This window comes from Heterocephalus glaber, unplaced genomic scaffold (assembly GCF_053883595.1).
Source record: "Heterocephalus glaber isolate CG9 unplaced genomic scaffold, H.glaber_assembly_v1.0 deba00001795, whole genome shotgun sequence".
Classification (NCBI taxonomy): domain Eukaryota; kingdom Metazoa; phylum Chordata; class Mammalia; order Rodentia; family Bathyergidae; genus Heterocephalus; species Heterocephalus glaber.
In genome coordinates this window covers 1,903,300-1,919,059 of record NW_028258476.1, presented here as the reverse complement: position 1 = coordinate 1,919,059, position 15,760 = coordinate 1,903,300, and the positions used below count along the sequence as shown (strand labels likewise).

The 15,760-nt window shown below is 57.8% G+C and overlaps 1 protein-coding gene across 1 annotated transcript; it reads right to left on the bottom strand.

Annotated features, from left to right (window-relative positions):
• Positions 1-1,669: 1,669 nt before the first annotated feature.
• Crabp2 (cellular retinoic acid binding protein 2) lies at positions 1,670-6,446 on the bottom strand. The gene is made up of 4 exons (XM_004871234.3): positions 6,266-6,446; positions 2,845-3,023; positions 2,545-2,661; positions 1,670-2,162 (listed from the first exon to the last, which is right to left on the bottom strand). The coding sequence occupies exons 1-4, from the start codon at positions 6,333-6,335 to the stop codon at positions 2,112-2,114; spliced, it is 417 nt and encodes a 138-aa protein (XP_004871291.1). The 5' UTR covers positions 6,336-6,446; the 3' UTR covers positions 1,670-2,111.
• Positions 6,447-15,760: the final 9,314 nt, after the last annotated feature.

Here is a 15,760-nt window from a genome sequence, read left to right as displayed (position 1 = left end):
TACCTGTACATGATGCATCTTGGTTCTTATTTTTTCCCCCATTACCTGTGCACCCTTCACCCCCTCCACCCTTCCCTATTTACATAGATTTCATTTCCATTTTTTTTTCTTTTCTCATAATTTTCCCTTTCCCTTCTTTCCATTCCCCATCTCCTCCCACCACCCCTACCCCTTTGGACCTTTTCCTATTTCAAATTATCAATTATTTGTTATTAATCCTTTTAGTCCTTATTTACACTTTCAGTTTCTCACAGAGAAACTATTCGGTATTTACACATGCGTGTCCTATTTATTTCACTTAAGAGTATGACCTCAATGTGCATCCATTTAGCTATAAATGTCTCTAGTTTCTCATTCTTTATGGCTGAGTAGTACTTCATTTTATAAAAACACCACATCCTCTTTATCCAATTTCCAGTTGATGGGCACTTGGGCTGTTTCCAAGCTTTAGCTATTACAAACTGTGAAGCACCTTTTTTGATGGCCTCCATTGCTAAGTGCTATGTGTTTACTTAATTCTTACAATAATTTTGTGGGATCTTATTTACAACTGTTACTCATAGATTAAAAACCTGAGATTCAGAGACCTTCCTTATTGGGAATTTGTTCCTTCCTATCCCTTGGATTTTGGAGAAATCACTGAAGTGGCCTCCATGTTCCTTGTCCATGGGGCCCAGGCCTGGTCACCCTTGCGTCCATGGCCATGCAAACGGTTAGTCCAAGGGACAGTCACGTGACCCAAGCAGAACTCAGCTAAGTCTTGGCATGTTGTAGATAGGGAGAGAATCGCTTTTCTTTTTGGAAGTTAAGCTATTACTTTGTAAGTTTGTGGCATCTGAAGCTGATGTCCCATACTGTGGAGAGCATGTGACAGGGTGAACATGGCCAATGCACAAAAGAAAGAACTGTAGGGACAAGGTGGTTGATAACTAAGAGGCTCTGGATGCAGCCACACCTGTATCTTGGCCCAGCTAGAATCTCCTTGCATCTAAACCATTCTGTTATAGTATTTTGTATCTTAAAAGAAGAAGCCAAGTAATTTAGCCTAGGTCACTCAACTGGTGACTAGAAATGGGAGAACCAGGGGGCACTGAGCAGCCTTGCTATGGCCCAGTGGCTCACGGGAGAATTTGACTCCACCGTGGAGTTCGGAAGATGAGTGTGGAGGCTCAGGGAGGGTGGCTGAGGACCCGAGGGGCCTGCAAGGTCTAGAAGCCAGGGGCAAAAAGGGTGTGAGGGAGATTTCAGGGCGGGGACAAGGGACAGTGGCAGATAGGTTTTCCCAGTCAGGGCAGACAAGCAGCACAAGACCTCATACTGAGAGACCTGGCTAGGGGCAAGGCCAGCTCATGGGTGTGGGTGAGGAGCTCATGCAGGACCCTGTAGGAGGCCAAGGCGAGGCCCGGAGGTGGCCCAGAGGAGAGAAGGGTCACCCACAGGAGGGCAGGGTGAGTCATCACCTCAGCACCACGGAGAAGGGCGAGTCTCCCTCACACCCAGGCCCCTGCTGAGTGCTCAGGAGGAGGAGCTGGCCCTGCAGACCCAGACAGCAGCACAGGGGACCAGGCCAGGAGGAGACGCTGCGGGGGCATCACTAGTGGGTTCATTAGAGGGGGTGACAGGAATTTTACCCTACATTTCAAGCAAGGCCAAGCTCAGGTGATTTATCTGTCACTGCCAAAGAGCCAGAAACAGGTTTTAACTTTTTAAACATTTTAATAAAATTAACAAATAAATATTCTAAACTGCAAAATCTACAGGGACGGAAAGTGGCAGCCAGGGAGGCAGTCTTTCTCACACAGATCTCGGGTCCCTTCATGGAAAGAGGGTCTGCCGGGGCTGGTGTCAGGCTGGGACTGCTGGCTTGGGGAGCGGGGGTGGGGGTGGGGTTGCTGGAAGGGGACCTGGGCTCCTGGGCTCCTGTACTCCAGACCTCTTTGTTGGTATGGGGGAGAAGAAGGGGTCAAAGACCCTGCAAGAGGCATCCGGGCAGCCCTCAGAAGTGATGGGGTAAGGAGAGAGCTACCTAGGAGGGGTGGGCAGAGGGTGGCAGCCTGTGGCCAGGAAGCCAAGGCAGTGGCAGGCTCGGGCAGCTCCTGGGCTCCAGCCACTCACTCTCGGATATAGACCCTGGTACACACCACATCATCCGCCGTCATGGTCTGGAAAGACAGAAGTCATTGTTGCCCTGGGCTCCCATGGCTTTGGAGAAGGGCCCAATGGAGGTGCTCTGCTTGGCCCTAGGTCCAAAGCTGCCTGCTGGATCAGGACCAACAGGCAGGGAGGAGCTGCTCCCAAATGCCTGGGCACACTGGGCAATCGGGTAGGGCCCATCACCCTCCCAGGCCGCGACACCCCCGGAGAGCTGCAGATCCACACAAAAGAGCGGATTTCCAGCCACACTGCAGTGATACAGATGCAGCCCCACCTGGAGGGCGCAGAGACCAGCCTATTGGTTGCTGAACCTCTTACACCCTGGAGCCTCCCAAGAGTCCCCAAAGGTGGCCCCAGGATCACTCGTAGTTGGGAAGAAGTGAGACTCACCAGGATCAGCTCTCCATCATTGGTCAGTTCTCTGGTCCAGGAGGTCTTGGGGCCCTCTCCCTTCAGAAGCCTCTGCTCGCAGACCATTTTGTTCTCACTCTCCCATTTCACCAGGCTCTGCAAAGGACAGGTGGCCAAGTGAGCTGTGCCCATCAGAGAGCCGTACAGTGAAGGGGTAAGGGACTGATCCCCCCGGGAGCCTGCCCCTTCCCGAGGGCCCTCTCTGTGGAGAATGGAGAGGAGCATCTAGGAAAGACTGGCAGTGGACTCAGGACCTCCAGGCCCCTTCCTGCCACTCACCTTGCAGGGTCTCCCATCCACAGTCTGCTCCTCAAACTCCTCCCCAACCTTGAAGTTGATCTCCGTGGTTCGCACCGTGGTGGAGGTTTTGATGTAGAAAGTATCTCCTTCCTGTTTGATCTCCACTGCTGGCTTGGATGCAGCGGCCACAGCGATCTTCCTCAACATCATGTTCACGCCTGCAAGAAGAAGGGAAGGGTGCCTGCTCACTCTGCCTGCCCCGAGACTGCCAGGGCAGACCCTTCTGGGAGTCCTGCTGTGTCCAGTCAGCAGACCTGGGCTGGGCTCCGGAGTCCCAGTTCCTCACTCCCAGAATCCTCAGGGGCAGCTCCTCCAGAGCCCCCTCCCCAGCATGCATCCTGCTGAGCTCACGTGGCTCTGCCCACCCTGGCTGGAGACTCTGTCTTCTGGTGCACTCACCGGAGTCCCCGGTGCTTCTGCTGTGTTCGAGTGCAAGGACCTGGGAAGTGGGGCCACCTCCCTCTGCCCCAGCTACCCACCCTGTATGGTGCTAGGCAGGCCTTCATCTCCCCAGTCTCTGTCCCTCCGCCACACAAGGAGCAGGGGCTGTCCACAAAGGAAGAGGGCGGCCAGCGGCCTGCGAGGCTGAGGGTGAGGCTCTGGAGCGGGATCTGTGATTCCCTCTGCCTGGCCTCCTTTCCGGCTGGGTGGCGGGCAGGCTGAGCACATGGCTTAACCTCTCCGAGCCTTAGATCTCTCCACAGTGAAGTGGAAGTAACAGCGCCTGCTGCACAAGCGCAAGGACCCAAGTTCAATCCCCGGTACCAAAAAAAAAAAAAGTGGAAGTCATAGTTTCTTCAACTCCCTCCTGGGCGGAGAAGAGGGGACAGAAAGGGACACTGCCCCCTCCCCAGCCTTCCTAGGGTCCCCACTGCCTCAGTCTTGCCCCTGGGGCCTGCTCCAGATGAGCCCTCTCCTCTGCTCTCCAGGTATGACACAGGGAGGCAGACGGGGCACAGGAGGCCAAGCCAGCTGGGGGCACTTGGGCACCGCAGCCCACCCCAGGCTGCCTGGTGGTGGAGGTGATAGAGGCGACAAGCAGTGCGGGCCAAACCCTGGCTCCTCCAGACTTGGGTTTCTGGAGAAACAGTCTTTCCCTCACCACCACGCCTGGTCCACACTATTCCAGGCAGAAGGGAGCGGAGTAAGGAAGCCCTGCCTCTTGGGACCCCAGAGCCCTGTTTGTTCTTCTTCTCCCCTTTACCTCCTCCTTCTTGTTTATACAGAGGATTTTTGACTCTTGTTTTTTCTGTTTTGTTGTTTTGGTACTGGGGATCGAACTCAGGACCTTGGAGGCAGGCAGTGGAACCACTGAGCTAAATTCTCAGCTCTGTACAGGGGATTTTTTTCTTTTCTTTTGTACCGGGGATCGAACTCAGGTCCTTGAGCTTGCACAGCAGTCGGGAAACCACTGAGCTAAATCCCCGGCCCTACAACCTTTAAATATATATATAAAAAATATATATATATATTATTTATTTATTTATAAAATATATATATTTTTTCTCAGTACTAGGGATTGAATCCAGGGCCTCCACACTAAGCTATATTTCCAGCCCTTTTATATTTGAAATTTTGAGGACAATGTCTCTCTAAGTCACTAAGTTGCTCAGGATGGGTTTGAGCTTGCCATCCTCCTGCCTCAGCCTCCCAGAGTGCTGGGATTTGAACACCACACCTCGTTTGCAGCCCACTTCTCTCTGCTGCTTATGCTCAAGGACCCTACTTCCTCTTCTGGTCAAGGAGGTACCTGGAGACCAGGCTCACTAACACCTATATCCCTGTTACAGCAGCAGGCTCTGCTCTGGGGGCCATACTGTCAGGCTGGAAAGATAGCCCCCAAACACCTGAGAAGGATCAGACACGGATAAGAGGAGCCTGAGGGGCCAGAGAAGGGGAAGGGTCAGAGGAAGCAGCCCCGAGCTGGCCGTCAACCTGGGCTGACTTGGGCAGTGTTTGTCTAAAGGGTCTGTTTCCAATCTGCTCCCCACAGGGCCTGAGAAGGGCACGTGGCTCTGAGAGACCCCCACAGGGAGGGCAAACAGGGGAACAGACAGCAGGGTTGGGCCTGGCCTTATTCTCCAGCTGGGGCCTGGGGGAGTGCCAAGCCCCAGCCTCATCCAGGGGAGAAGAGCCAGAATCCAGAGCAGACAGGGAAGAAGTGGCATCTATGGTTTCTGAGGGAAAACCTCTATGCTCTGGTCTTTAACTTCAGCAAGGGCAAAGCAAGAGAGACTGACACAGCACCAGGCATGGTGACAAATGGCTGTGATCCCACCACTCTGAGAGGGTGAGGCGGAGGATGGAAAGTTCAAACCCAGACTGGGCAATTCGGTGAGACCCTCGCTCATGATTTAAAAAAAAAATTTTTTTTTAATTTTTTGGTACCGGGGATCGAACTCGGGACCTTGCGCTTGCAAGGCAAGCGCCAAAACCACTGAGCTAAATCCCCAGCTCCTAAAAAAACCTTTTTTAAAGGACTGGAGAGGACACCGCAGGAGTGCAGCTACCCTCCGGTTGGGCGGGTCTCTTCCCACTTGCTGGGCTCCTGAGCTAACCTCCCCCTGGCTCTCTCCCCTTCCCCAGTCTCCCTACTCCATCCCACCCCACGGGCGGGCGGCAGGAGCTGTGTCGGGGAAAGTTGGAAGGGCCTCTGGGTGGATCCAGCTCCCCCACCTTTGACTAGCACACCCAGCTGCCGCTGCAGCAGCTGACTAGTGCCTAGAGAGGGGGTGGAGCCCCAGATTTTTGGAAATGGGAATTGGGGTTTCACACAAAGCCATTTGTTGAAATCCAAGAAAGTGATCATTATCCGGAGCGATTTTAGGACTCTGGAGCTGCTTGCTGTAGGAAAATATTTCTCACAGATGGGAGTGGGGGTGGGGCGAGAGCTGAGAACCGGGTGGAAAGTGCAGAAGGGGGAAGGAGGAGGGGTCGCAGTGCTGGGCGGCTGGATCACCTGGGGGCGGAGCCGCGCGAGCCGGGGTCTGAACCTGCCCGAGATTGGGTTACTGAAGGGGTACGGGGGAGACCGGAGTGTCTCGGAGAGCCGGCCCGGTGGGTGAGCACTCAGCCTCGCCGCCTGGACACCCGGTTCGCTCTCTCCCAGCCTGCAGCTTCTCCACCGCGGGGCCCAGGTGCGCGGTCCGGGTGCAGGCGCGTGGCTGAGCCCCTCCCGAGACCAACCTCGCGCTTCGGGTTTCTGCTTGATTCACGGGCTGAGTCACCGCCGGAGCTGGCACCGGTGGGCGACCCGCCGGAGGAGCTGGGTCAGGGCGTCCGTCGGCCGGCGCCCCTTTTCCGAGGATGCGGGCGCCCCAGGCTTGGTGCCCGGACCCCCCTCCCCGCCCCCAAGGGTCCAGCGCCCCCCACCCTCGCGGGGACCCGAACGCCTCCTTACCCAGCACTTTGAGCAGATCCTCAAAGTTTTCCGACCGAATGATCTTCCAGTTGCCGGAGAAGTTGGGCATGCTGGAGGCGCGCGCGAAGTCCCCTAGACCCCTCCTCTGAGCACTGGGCGCCTCGCCTGCGTGCCACTCTGGAGCCCGACAGAACCCACCACGAGCCAGGCCGGCTCCGCGCCGCCTTTATACCCTGAGCCGCCGGCCCGGGCGCGAGGGCCACGCCCACGGCCCGCCCCCACCTGGGCCCGCGCCCCCGACCCCCTTCCGCCCCGCCTCCAGGCTCGAGGTCCGGCCTCGGCCGGGTGCGGGCTCTCCAGGGCCGAGACCGCGACCCTCGCGCCAAGAGGCCGACGGGGGGGCCGGTGGGGCGAGGGAGGCGCCGGGAGAGGCGCTGGTTTCCCTGGGACGCCCCACCCTCGCCCAGTTTAACTTCTAAGCAGGCGACACCGCCAAGGGTGAAGAACCCCGAGCTCGAGCTGAAGCCTCGGACGGCCGAGTTCGGGCTTCATCCAGTGGGATAGCTCTGAACCCTGAAAGCGTCCGGGGAACATCGGGGTCCAGTATGCCCCCGGGGCCACTCGGTGGGGCGGCGGCACCCCCTGCTGGAAGGACCCGGAGAGGCTGGGTTGCGCTCTCCGCGCCCCCCACTGCTCCCCGACTTTGGGGACCCTGGAGGTGGGCGCAGGAGGCTCACCCCCCGCTCTCGGGCGGACACAGAGGGGTTAAGCCGCGGCCCGCGCCGGGCTGGGAGGGCAAAGGTCAAGCCGGCCCCGAAGCGGCTCCTCACGGGGCCCCTTCTCCCCGCCCCCTGGGGTCCGGGCCGGTGGAGACCGAGCGGGAGCCCGGGGAGGGCGGAGCGGGGTCTCAGGTGTCGCCTGAGCTGTAACCCGGCAGAAGGAGCGGTGCCTCTTCCGACAGCTGCTTTGAAGTGGAAGATCAAAGCAGGGGCGGAGCGCAGCTCCCGCGAGCCCCGTGTGGGAGTGGGCGACGTCCCCGCGCGGGGGCCGCTACAGAGGACAGCAAGGGACAGGGGAGCCCTCAGCATAGGCGGACACCCAGGCCGGGGCCCGGGGGCGCGGCGGGACCGGCTTCCCGCCCTTACTCGGGCCTCCTGGGACCCCTCCCCGCTGTCTAAGGCGGGATGGAAACCCCGCAGACTGTCCCGCAACCCCCTCGCCTGCGTGACCAAAGGCGGAGCGGGCGGGCTCCCCCCCAGCCTCGGCCTCCGGACCCGGGGACGTCTAGGGAGGAAGGGACCCGGAGGAGAGGGGCTGAGGGTCCTCCTCGGCCTCGCAGTGCAGGGGTGGGGCCTCCGATCCAGAGAAATCTGGGGGCGTGGGTGTTGGGATGTGTCGGCAGCCGGCTGACCTGGGGCGCATGGGGTCCTTGTGGGAAGGGCCTTCCATACTGGCCCACTCGGCGGTGGTGGGTTTGAACAAGGGAAGGAACCCTTCCGCCTGGTTTTAGGGGTCCCAGCCTTTGTGTGGGGAAGCTGATTTGTGGGCTTCGGGAAGAAAGAGGGTGGCAGGTCGAGGAGGAAGGAAGCCGGGCCTGGGGAGCCTTAGGGCCTGGGGCTCCAAGCCCCTCCCTGCGCTTCCCGCTCAGCGCCGCTGTAGGTAGAGGGAGGGATTAGGTTCTGACAGTGAAATCAGGCTCCTAGCCAAAGGGATGAGGGGAGCCTGCAGGAGGGAGAGGGCAAAAACCAGACTCCTGCTCCCCTGTGGCTTCTACTGAGGTCATTTTGTCCATCTCACCCGGCTCCAGCCCCCTCGAACCCCCACCAGGGCTGTCCTGTTCAGCGGGCACTCTTCCGGCAGGAGAAAAGGGCCTGGCACACCCTCCCCGCGGGGAGCCTGGTGTCAACCCTCACCGAGTGGCCTGGTCCCCGATGCTCCCGCAGGTGGCTAGACTGAGAACACTGGGAGGCTGAAGTCAGGCCAGGCAGGGGCTCCCTGGGCTGGGGGCCTGGGCCTACCACCTTCCCTGCCTGCCCCACTCCTCCGCCAACTGGCCAGGAGTTCCAGAGACACAGGAGCAAGACAAAGGGAAGTCGGGCTGGGAGGGAATTCTTTCCAGATGTGAGTGTTTGTGGTTTGGCAGCTCTGGCCTGAGCTCCAGCCCCTGCACCCCAACTCTGGCTGACAGAGGAGGGTAGAAGGTCTAGAGCAGGGTGCTGACCACCAGCTGGGGCTAGAGGTCCTAGGTTCTAGCAACCCTGGTACCCAAGGAGCAGCAGGCTTGTGGGGCAGTGCTCAGGGGAGATGCTGGGTAAGGGAACCGGGGACTGGGGGGTGGGAGAGCGGACTTTGAGAGATGGATAGGGACCCTAGGGGCAGGGGCAAGGGTGACGGCAAGGAGAGGAGGAGAGGAGGGAGCTGCCTCCAGCATCCGCCGCTTACTCCCAAGCAACTGGCTTCAATTTCCCGCTGGGGTCACTGAGGAGAAGGAATTTCCCAGTGTCGCTGGCCTTTTAATTATGACCAAATCTGCTGCAGATCTGCCTGGGGCGACCCTTCCCCCTTTCAAGGGGCCTTGATCATAATCCTGTTAGGGCTCCCCCAGGAATCTGGAGACTCAAGTAGGGGGAGGGTTCAAAGTTGGTGAGGAAAGCTGAGGAGCAGAGGCAAAACAGGGATGGAGTAGGAAGGGCACGGAGCAGGCTTGAGAGGGCTAGGCAGGAAGCTAGGGCTTCGTCCCCTGGTGCGGCTGCTTTTGCTTCAGTGGGAATGGAGATGAGCAGGGACAGCGTCCAGATGTGTGAGTGCCCAGATGTGTGAGTGCGACGGGCCAGGTGTGCACAGTTGCAGGGCGTGAGGCTTGGAAGGAGACAGCCCCACCCCTCCATCACTGCCTGGAGGCTGGGCTGGGAGGACCAGCCAGTCTAGCCCTGGGGAGGGAAGGTGGATGGGGCTGGAAGTGTGGGAGAGCCCTAAAGCCCCTGGGTCAGCACTGTGGACAGCCTCCCTCACCCCCTCAGTGTTTAGGGTTGGTTTCCTGGGACTCAGGTAGAAATTAACCCCAGGCGAGGCTGGACACCTGGGACTTTGCCAGTCACCAGAGAAGGCCAGCAAAGGAGGCAGGACTTCTACAGGACAGGACGTGGGGCTGGGAGCCACTAGGTAAGACTGTGTCCCCTGGCCACCCTGCGCTCTCGGATCCACTCAGTACAGACCTCAGACTCCAGCATCCGCCTCCACTCTCCCTGCAGCAGGAAGGGCTGCGTTCTCGCTTGTCTCCCTGGCTTCAGGGACCCAGCCCTTCTGCAATGTGGCAAGGCCAGGCTCTGATTCACCCAGAGGAAACTGCCATTGTGGCAGCATGGATGGGAGTTAGACCAAGAGGAGCGTCTAGCAGGGGCAGTACAGGCTGGGAGACAAGATCCCCACCTTTCTGAGAACGTTTGTGTTCAGGGGAAAAACCTGAGTGACCAGAAGGGAGGCAATGACGGGAATGACAGCACCTCCAAGGCTCACCCAGCCCAGGAGAGCGGGTGCCACAGACTGGGAGGACAAGCTCACTGCAGTGGGAGGTCTGAGTCGGCCAAGGAGGGTCTGCAGGGCACCCAGGCCGCACTTCTGTTGTTCTTGGCTCTGCCACCTCGTTCCCAGCCCCAGCTGCCAACGCTCTCCTCAGGGCTGGGCTGGGCCGCTGGCTGCCGAGGGAGGGAGAGGGAGGAGAGGGTGCACTAGTGAGAGCATGTCCGGACTGAGTCTCAGTCCCCTGGATGGAGACGGTGACCTGCAGTTAAACTCTGCTGGCTTTATGATCGATCGGATCCTAGGATCAGACCCTCTCCTCTCCCAGCCTAGGCTCTGCACCGGCTCCTTAACCCCTGGTGGCCCAGGACAGGAGGTGTGAAGCTGAGCTCCCGGGTTTGTGAGGCCCTGGGGAAAGTGGCCCTCCCTGGAAAAGGCAAGCAGCCTGCAGCCCAGCCTCCACCCTGCTACGGTGGCCCAGGTGCTGGCCGGGAGAATGCGGGCCACCTCCCTGAAGCCCTCTCCCACCCTCTGGGATGGGAAATGAAAGAAGATAGGGGTCTGGGGACCCTCACCCACCCACCTCCCACACCAACAGATGCTGCGGGTGCGGCTGGTGGGCACAGGGCCAGACAAGCAGATTCAGGATTGAAGAGGAGAGAGGAGGGGGAAGGCAGAAGGGCAGAGTTGCAGAGAAGGAGAGGCGTGCAGCCCCGGGCTTTGAGGTTCTGGATCGAGACAGAAAGAGGATGTGAACTCTAGGTCCTTGGGGCAGGGAGGGGAGAAGGGGCTGCCGGGCAGCCTCTGGAGGGCAGTCTGCCAGCCAGCTTGGGTGTGGCTCCCAGGACTCCTGGGGCTCCGTTTCCCTCTTCTCCTAAGCCCCCAAATGTAGGAGCCATCTGCAGGGAATTGAACCCCAAGCCTGGCTGCCAAGGCCCCTTGGAAACCAGCTGTCCTGGTGACTCCAGGGAGGCGGCTGGAGCCCCAGGTGTTGGGTAATAAAGACCAGCTTCCCCAACCCAGGCCCTTCCTGCTGCAGAGCAGAGCCAGTCTTTGGGGCCAGTAGGCCAGACTCCCTGGATACAGTCAGAGATGCAGAGGATCAGAATAAAGGTGGGGCAAGGGGGCCAGATTCGGGGGTCCCCCGCCTCATCTTGCCACCTGAGCAGCAGGGATAAGAAGGGATGGAAAAGTTCAGAGTGGGCCCAGTATCCAGCCTAGGGCCTTGTCCTTCCCATGACCCTAGCCACCCCTCCTTCCAGCAGGGCTAGAGATGGGCGGGCCTGCAGGAAGGCCCCAGACTGACCTACACCTAATGGCTTTCTCTGGGCAGCAGGAACAAAATGGGAAAAAGATGTGTGAGGTGGGAAGCTCTGATTTCCTTTCCCCTGCAGGCACCAGCTCTGGAAAATGTCAGCTGTCAAATAAAAAGGGAATGAACATTCTCCCCAGCTTCCCCTACCCAGTACCCAGACCCCACCTCATCCACCAGGGTTCCCAGCTGCCTGGATTCCCAGGCGGTCCCTGCCTCAGCAGTAAGTTTCCAAGTTGCTCAGGATGCACACTGCTCTGACAAAGTCCCCCACCTCCCCCGCCCGTGACTCTGCTGCCAACCTCTGGAAAGCCAGAGGCAGGAGCTCTGGAACTTGGGGATCCAGAGGGACACGTGCCCAGGGCATCAAAGAAGCCAGCACGGTTCCTGGATTTCCCCGCTGCCTCCCTGCCATAGTCTCGGTCTCGGTCTCATGCTTTCTAAATCCCAAGGCTCAGGCACTGTGAGCGCCAGGTGTTCAGGTGAAGTGGGCTGTTGCTTATGCAATCTTCCCACAGAGCCAACCTTGACTGGCTAGACAGCCTTCCCAGGGACAGGAGCCTTTCTCACTGTGGGCACTGTGGTCTCTGCAGGGGCCAGGTCTCCTCATAAACCTCCAGACCCCCGGTGGGTTCCAGGAGCCCCCCCAGAATCCAGCTGGGAGGTGCCTTGGACTGGGGGCAGGATGGGAGGGAGGAGAGAGCCCGCCTGTGCCTGGCTAAGAGAGAGTCCTTCCCCAGCCCCAGGCCCTCTCTCCCTGCTGCTCTGCCCTCCCAGGAGCTGCCCACACTGCCTGCCAGCCTGGGGTCTGGAGCTGCTGGGCTGGATTATCTGCCTCAGCCTCCCTGCCTTGCTGGATGTGGGCTGCATTTTCCTTCCCGCTCCCAGGGGATAAGCATTTGTCTTCCTCCTTTGGTTATGATTTGTGAAACGTCTCATGGATCCTTTCCAAAGAAGGGACCGACCGAACAGGATTCGATGAGGTGGAAGGGAGGGAAGGGCCTGGCCTCAGGGTGCTCTGACGGCTCTGTCACTGGCACAGTCCTAGGACAGGGGACTTGCTCTGGCCCCCCACTATCCAGCTCCACACTGTCCATGTGCTGCTGGGGTCTGTCTGACCCCAGAGCTTTGCTCTTAAGCACCTCAGAACGGAATTCAGGGGAGCCTGGAGGAGGATTAAGGTGTGCTTGTCTTTCGACACCAAATCTTTAAAAATACCTTTCCTCTCCCCACCTTCCCCTGCCTCACTCAGAATCCTATACAGTATCTACACCCTTTCAAAGAAAGATAGCATTACAGTGTCCCAAATAAGGCTAGAAGCCACATGAAGAAGGAAGTGGGACCTGGTGGCCCATGCCTGTAACCCCACCACTCTGGGAAGCTGAGGCAGGACGGTTGGTCACAAGTTTGAGCCCAGCCTGGGCAATTTAGCAAGACCACCCCCCAAATATGGAGGCACACACCTGTAATCCCAGCACTGAGGGAGGTGGGAGTGGGAAGACTGCAAACCTGAGTCCCATCTGGGCCACTCAGTGAGATTTTATCTCAAAGTAAAAAAAGTGAGGGAGGGGTATAGCTCAGCGGGATGGTCTGGGGTTCCATCCCCGGTGGTGCTGGGAAGAAGACAAAAACAAAACAAACCCCTGTGCAGCAGCTCACCCACTAGGGTGGGGGGGGGTGAGGAGGGAGAAGCCGAGTCCCAGGGCCCCCTCAGCAGGCAGGGTGAGTGTCGCTTACCCGACAGGCCAGGCAACTGACTGACTGCGGGTCCCCACCCAGCACTGGGGCCCCTGATTCTCAGGGCCTTGCACTCCTGGAGTGCACTGGTGGCCCCGAGGAGTGTTGGGAGGCCAAGGACGTCGACCCTGGGCTGAAGTTATTCACCATGGCCCACGACAAAGCGCACCCACCTGTGAAAGTCAGATCTGTCCCGAGCCAGGCCACTCCGACCCAACCCATCCCGGCTGCCACCAGCCTGCCACCTCTCCTAGCTTACGGTAAGGATGGTTCTCCGGGTTCCCATCCTCTTCCCATCACAGCCGCTGGGGGGCGCCCTTAATCTGTCCACATCAGTCCTCTGCTCAAAACCCTGATGTGGCTCCTCCTTACCCGGCTTTTTCCCCCCAGCACTGGGGTTTGAACCTAGGGCCTCATACCTTCTAGGCAGGAGCTCTGCCTCTGGGCTCCATGCCAGGTCTTTTAAACTGCCATGCTGGCCTCAAACTTGAGATGCCCTTGCCTCAGCCTCCTAAGTAGCTGTGATTACAGGCATGCACCACCATGCCCAGCTGCCCAAGTCCTTATAATGAGCAACGAAGCTATTACATGCAAGGTTGCCCCTCCTCTCTGAGTTCTTCTCCTGTCACTTTTCCCTGACTTTTATTTAAGTAATTTATTTTTGACTCTTTGAGACAGGGTCTTACTATGTAGTAGCTCAGGCTGGATTTGAACTCATATGTAGCCCAGGCTGGACTCGAACTCATGGTGATCCTCCTGCCTCAGTCTCCTAGGTGCTGAGATTATAGGCGTGCGCCACCACACCAGCTCCTCCCTGGTTTTCTCTGCTCCAGTTCTGGAGACCCCTGCTGCCCCCTGAATCCACACCATGTGCCTGTTAAACTGTCTGCAGCGTCTTGCCTCAAACATGCAAAACCTGCTTCCTCACTTGACTGTTCAAATGTCGCCTCCTCAAAGAGGCCTCCCCTACGTGCCCATGTGAAACGCCTATACTCAAGCCTGCATATCCCCTTTTCTTTTCTTTTTTTTTGGTACTGGGGATCGAACTCGGATCCTTGCGCTTGTGAGGCAGGCGCTGGAACCACTGAGCTGAATCCCCAGCCCCAACCCCCTTACTTTCCTTCACAGGCCAGATCATCCCTCGAGGTGTCTCAGATCTCAGGCTCCCTGGTCCCAGAAGCCAACCTCATCTGCTCCCCTGAGAGCCAAAGGCTGACCACGCCCACCTCTTCCTTGCCTCTAGTTCTCTGTATTCACTCTCCACCCACCGGAGTGACTGTTGGCTGTTCTACCATCCCTCCATGGATGATGCTCAGATGGCGGCCACCAAACCACTGTGGTACTCGGCCTTCCGGTGTCTGACACCGTGCCTCCTCCTCTCCAGGAAGTTCTTCCTGGTTGTCCTCCTAGTAGTCTGATAGTTCTCACTCAAGTTCTGGTCTTGACCTGTTCATCTTCATGTCCTCTCCTTGGAAGCCCCCACTCACTCCAGGACTCCCCTCCCACTCCTATGCTGTTCTCAAAACCCCAGACTCCTTGCTAAGCTCCATCTGGTCTACCAGCTGCTGCTCGGGCTTCTCCACATGGGTGTCTGCAGGCAGCTCAGCCCAACCAAGCAGCACCACTCTACTCTCCTTCCTGAAGCAGCTCCTGCCCCCTGAACGGCACACCTGTGCACTCATCCTGTGTCAGAAACATCCAGTCCACCTTTCATGGTCTGCCTTGGTCTCATCTTATTGGTTCTACCTGTGATGCTCAGGAGCCTCCACCATTACTCATCCAGGTGATCCCAGCAGAGCCCAGGTGTAGTGGCACATGCCTGTAATACCAGCATTCAGGAGGCTGAGGCAGGAGGATCATGAGTTTGAGGGTAGCCTGGACTACATAGTGAGTTCAAGGGCAGGACAGTCAACTAGTGAGACCCTGGTTTTTTCTCCCAAAAAAACCAAGAAACTTATCCAGCAGCACTCATTTCCTGGGCCTTCTCCAATCCAGTCTCCATGTGGCTGCCACCATCATCATCACAAAGAGCTGTCCACCCCACTTCCCTGCTTTAAATTGTTTGATGACTCTGGACAGCACTTGCACCCTGCACTATTCCCAAGCTTTCTTCAGATGGCGCTAACAAGTCAGAGGCAGACAAGCCCTGGTTTCCCTAGTGTAGTGATGGCGAACCTTTTAGAGACAGAGTGCTCAAACTGCAACCCCAAACCCACTTACTGCAGAATGCCAACGCTGCAACTACACCCGAAAACCCGATGCTCGGCTGCTGGGGAACTTGGCTCTCATGCCGACAGAGGGCTCTGAGCATCCGCTGTAGCTCATGTGCCATGGGTCTGCCACCACTGGTACAGGGTAAGTCAGAGCGCTTTGTGAACTACAACAGGGTACTGTAGTCCTCTCTACTGCAGAGTAAGGTACTGATGGACACACCTGGCAGGGTCCACTCAACTGTTTGTCTCTCTGAATTTGAACTTGGGCTAACGTGCCTTGGGGCAAGTTCGTAATTCCAGTACTGTTGATCTTTCCTACTGTCCGCTTTAATCATGTTAAACTAGGAATCAACTGATTCCTCCTTGAAGACTTGGCCAGATCAGCAATTTTTATTTTCTTTTTGAGTCAGGGTCTCACTATGGAACCTAGGCTGGCCTCAAACTCACATGGACCCTCCTGCCTCAGCTTCCAGAGTGCTGGGATCACAAGCGTCCAACACAAAACCTGGCTCAGTTCAGTTCTTAAAGCCAAGGAACAGGCCATACTATCCCACAATACTTGCCCTTTGCCCTGTGGGAACCACTTTGTTAAGTTTTAGACTCTCACGGGTATGTATGGTCAGCAGGATTACATTTCTCACTCTCAGGTGCAGCAAGAGACCCAGCACAGAAAACCTTCCTGTAGGGGTCGGGAATTTAGCTCAGTGGTTTTGCCGCCTGCTGTGCAAGCACAAGGACCCGAGTTCGATCCCC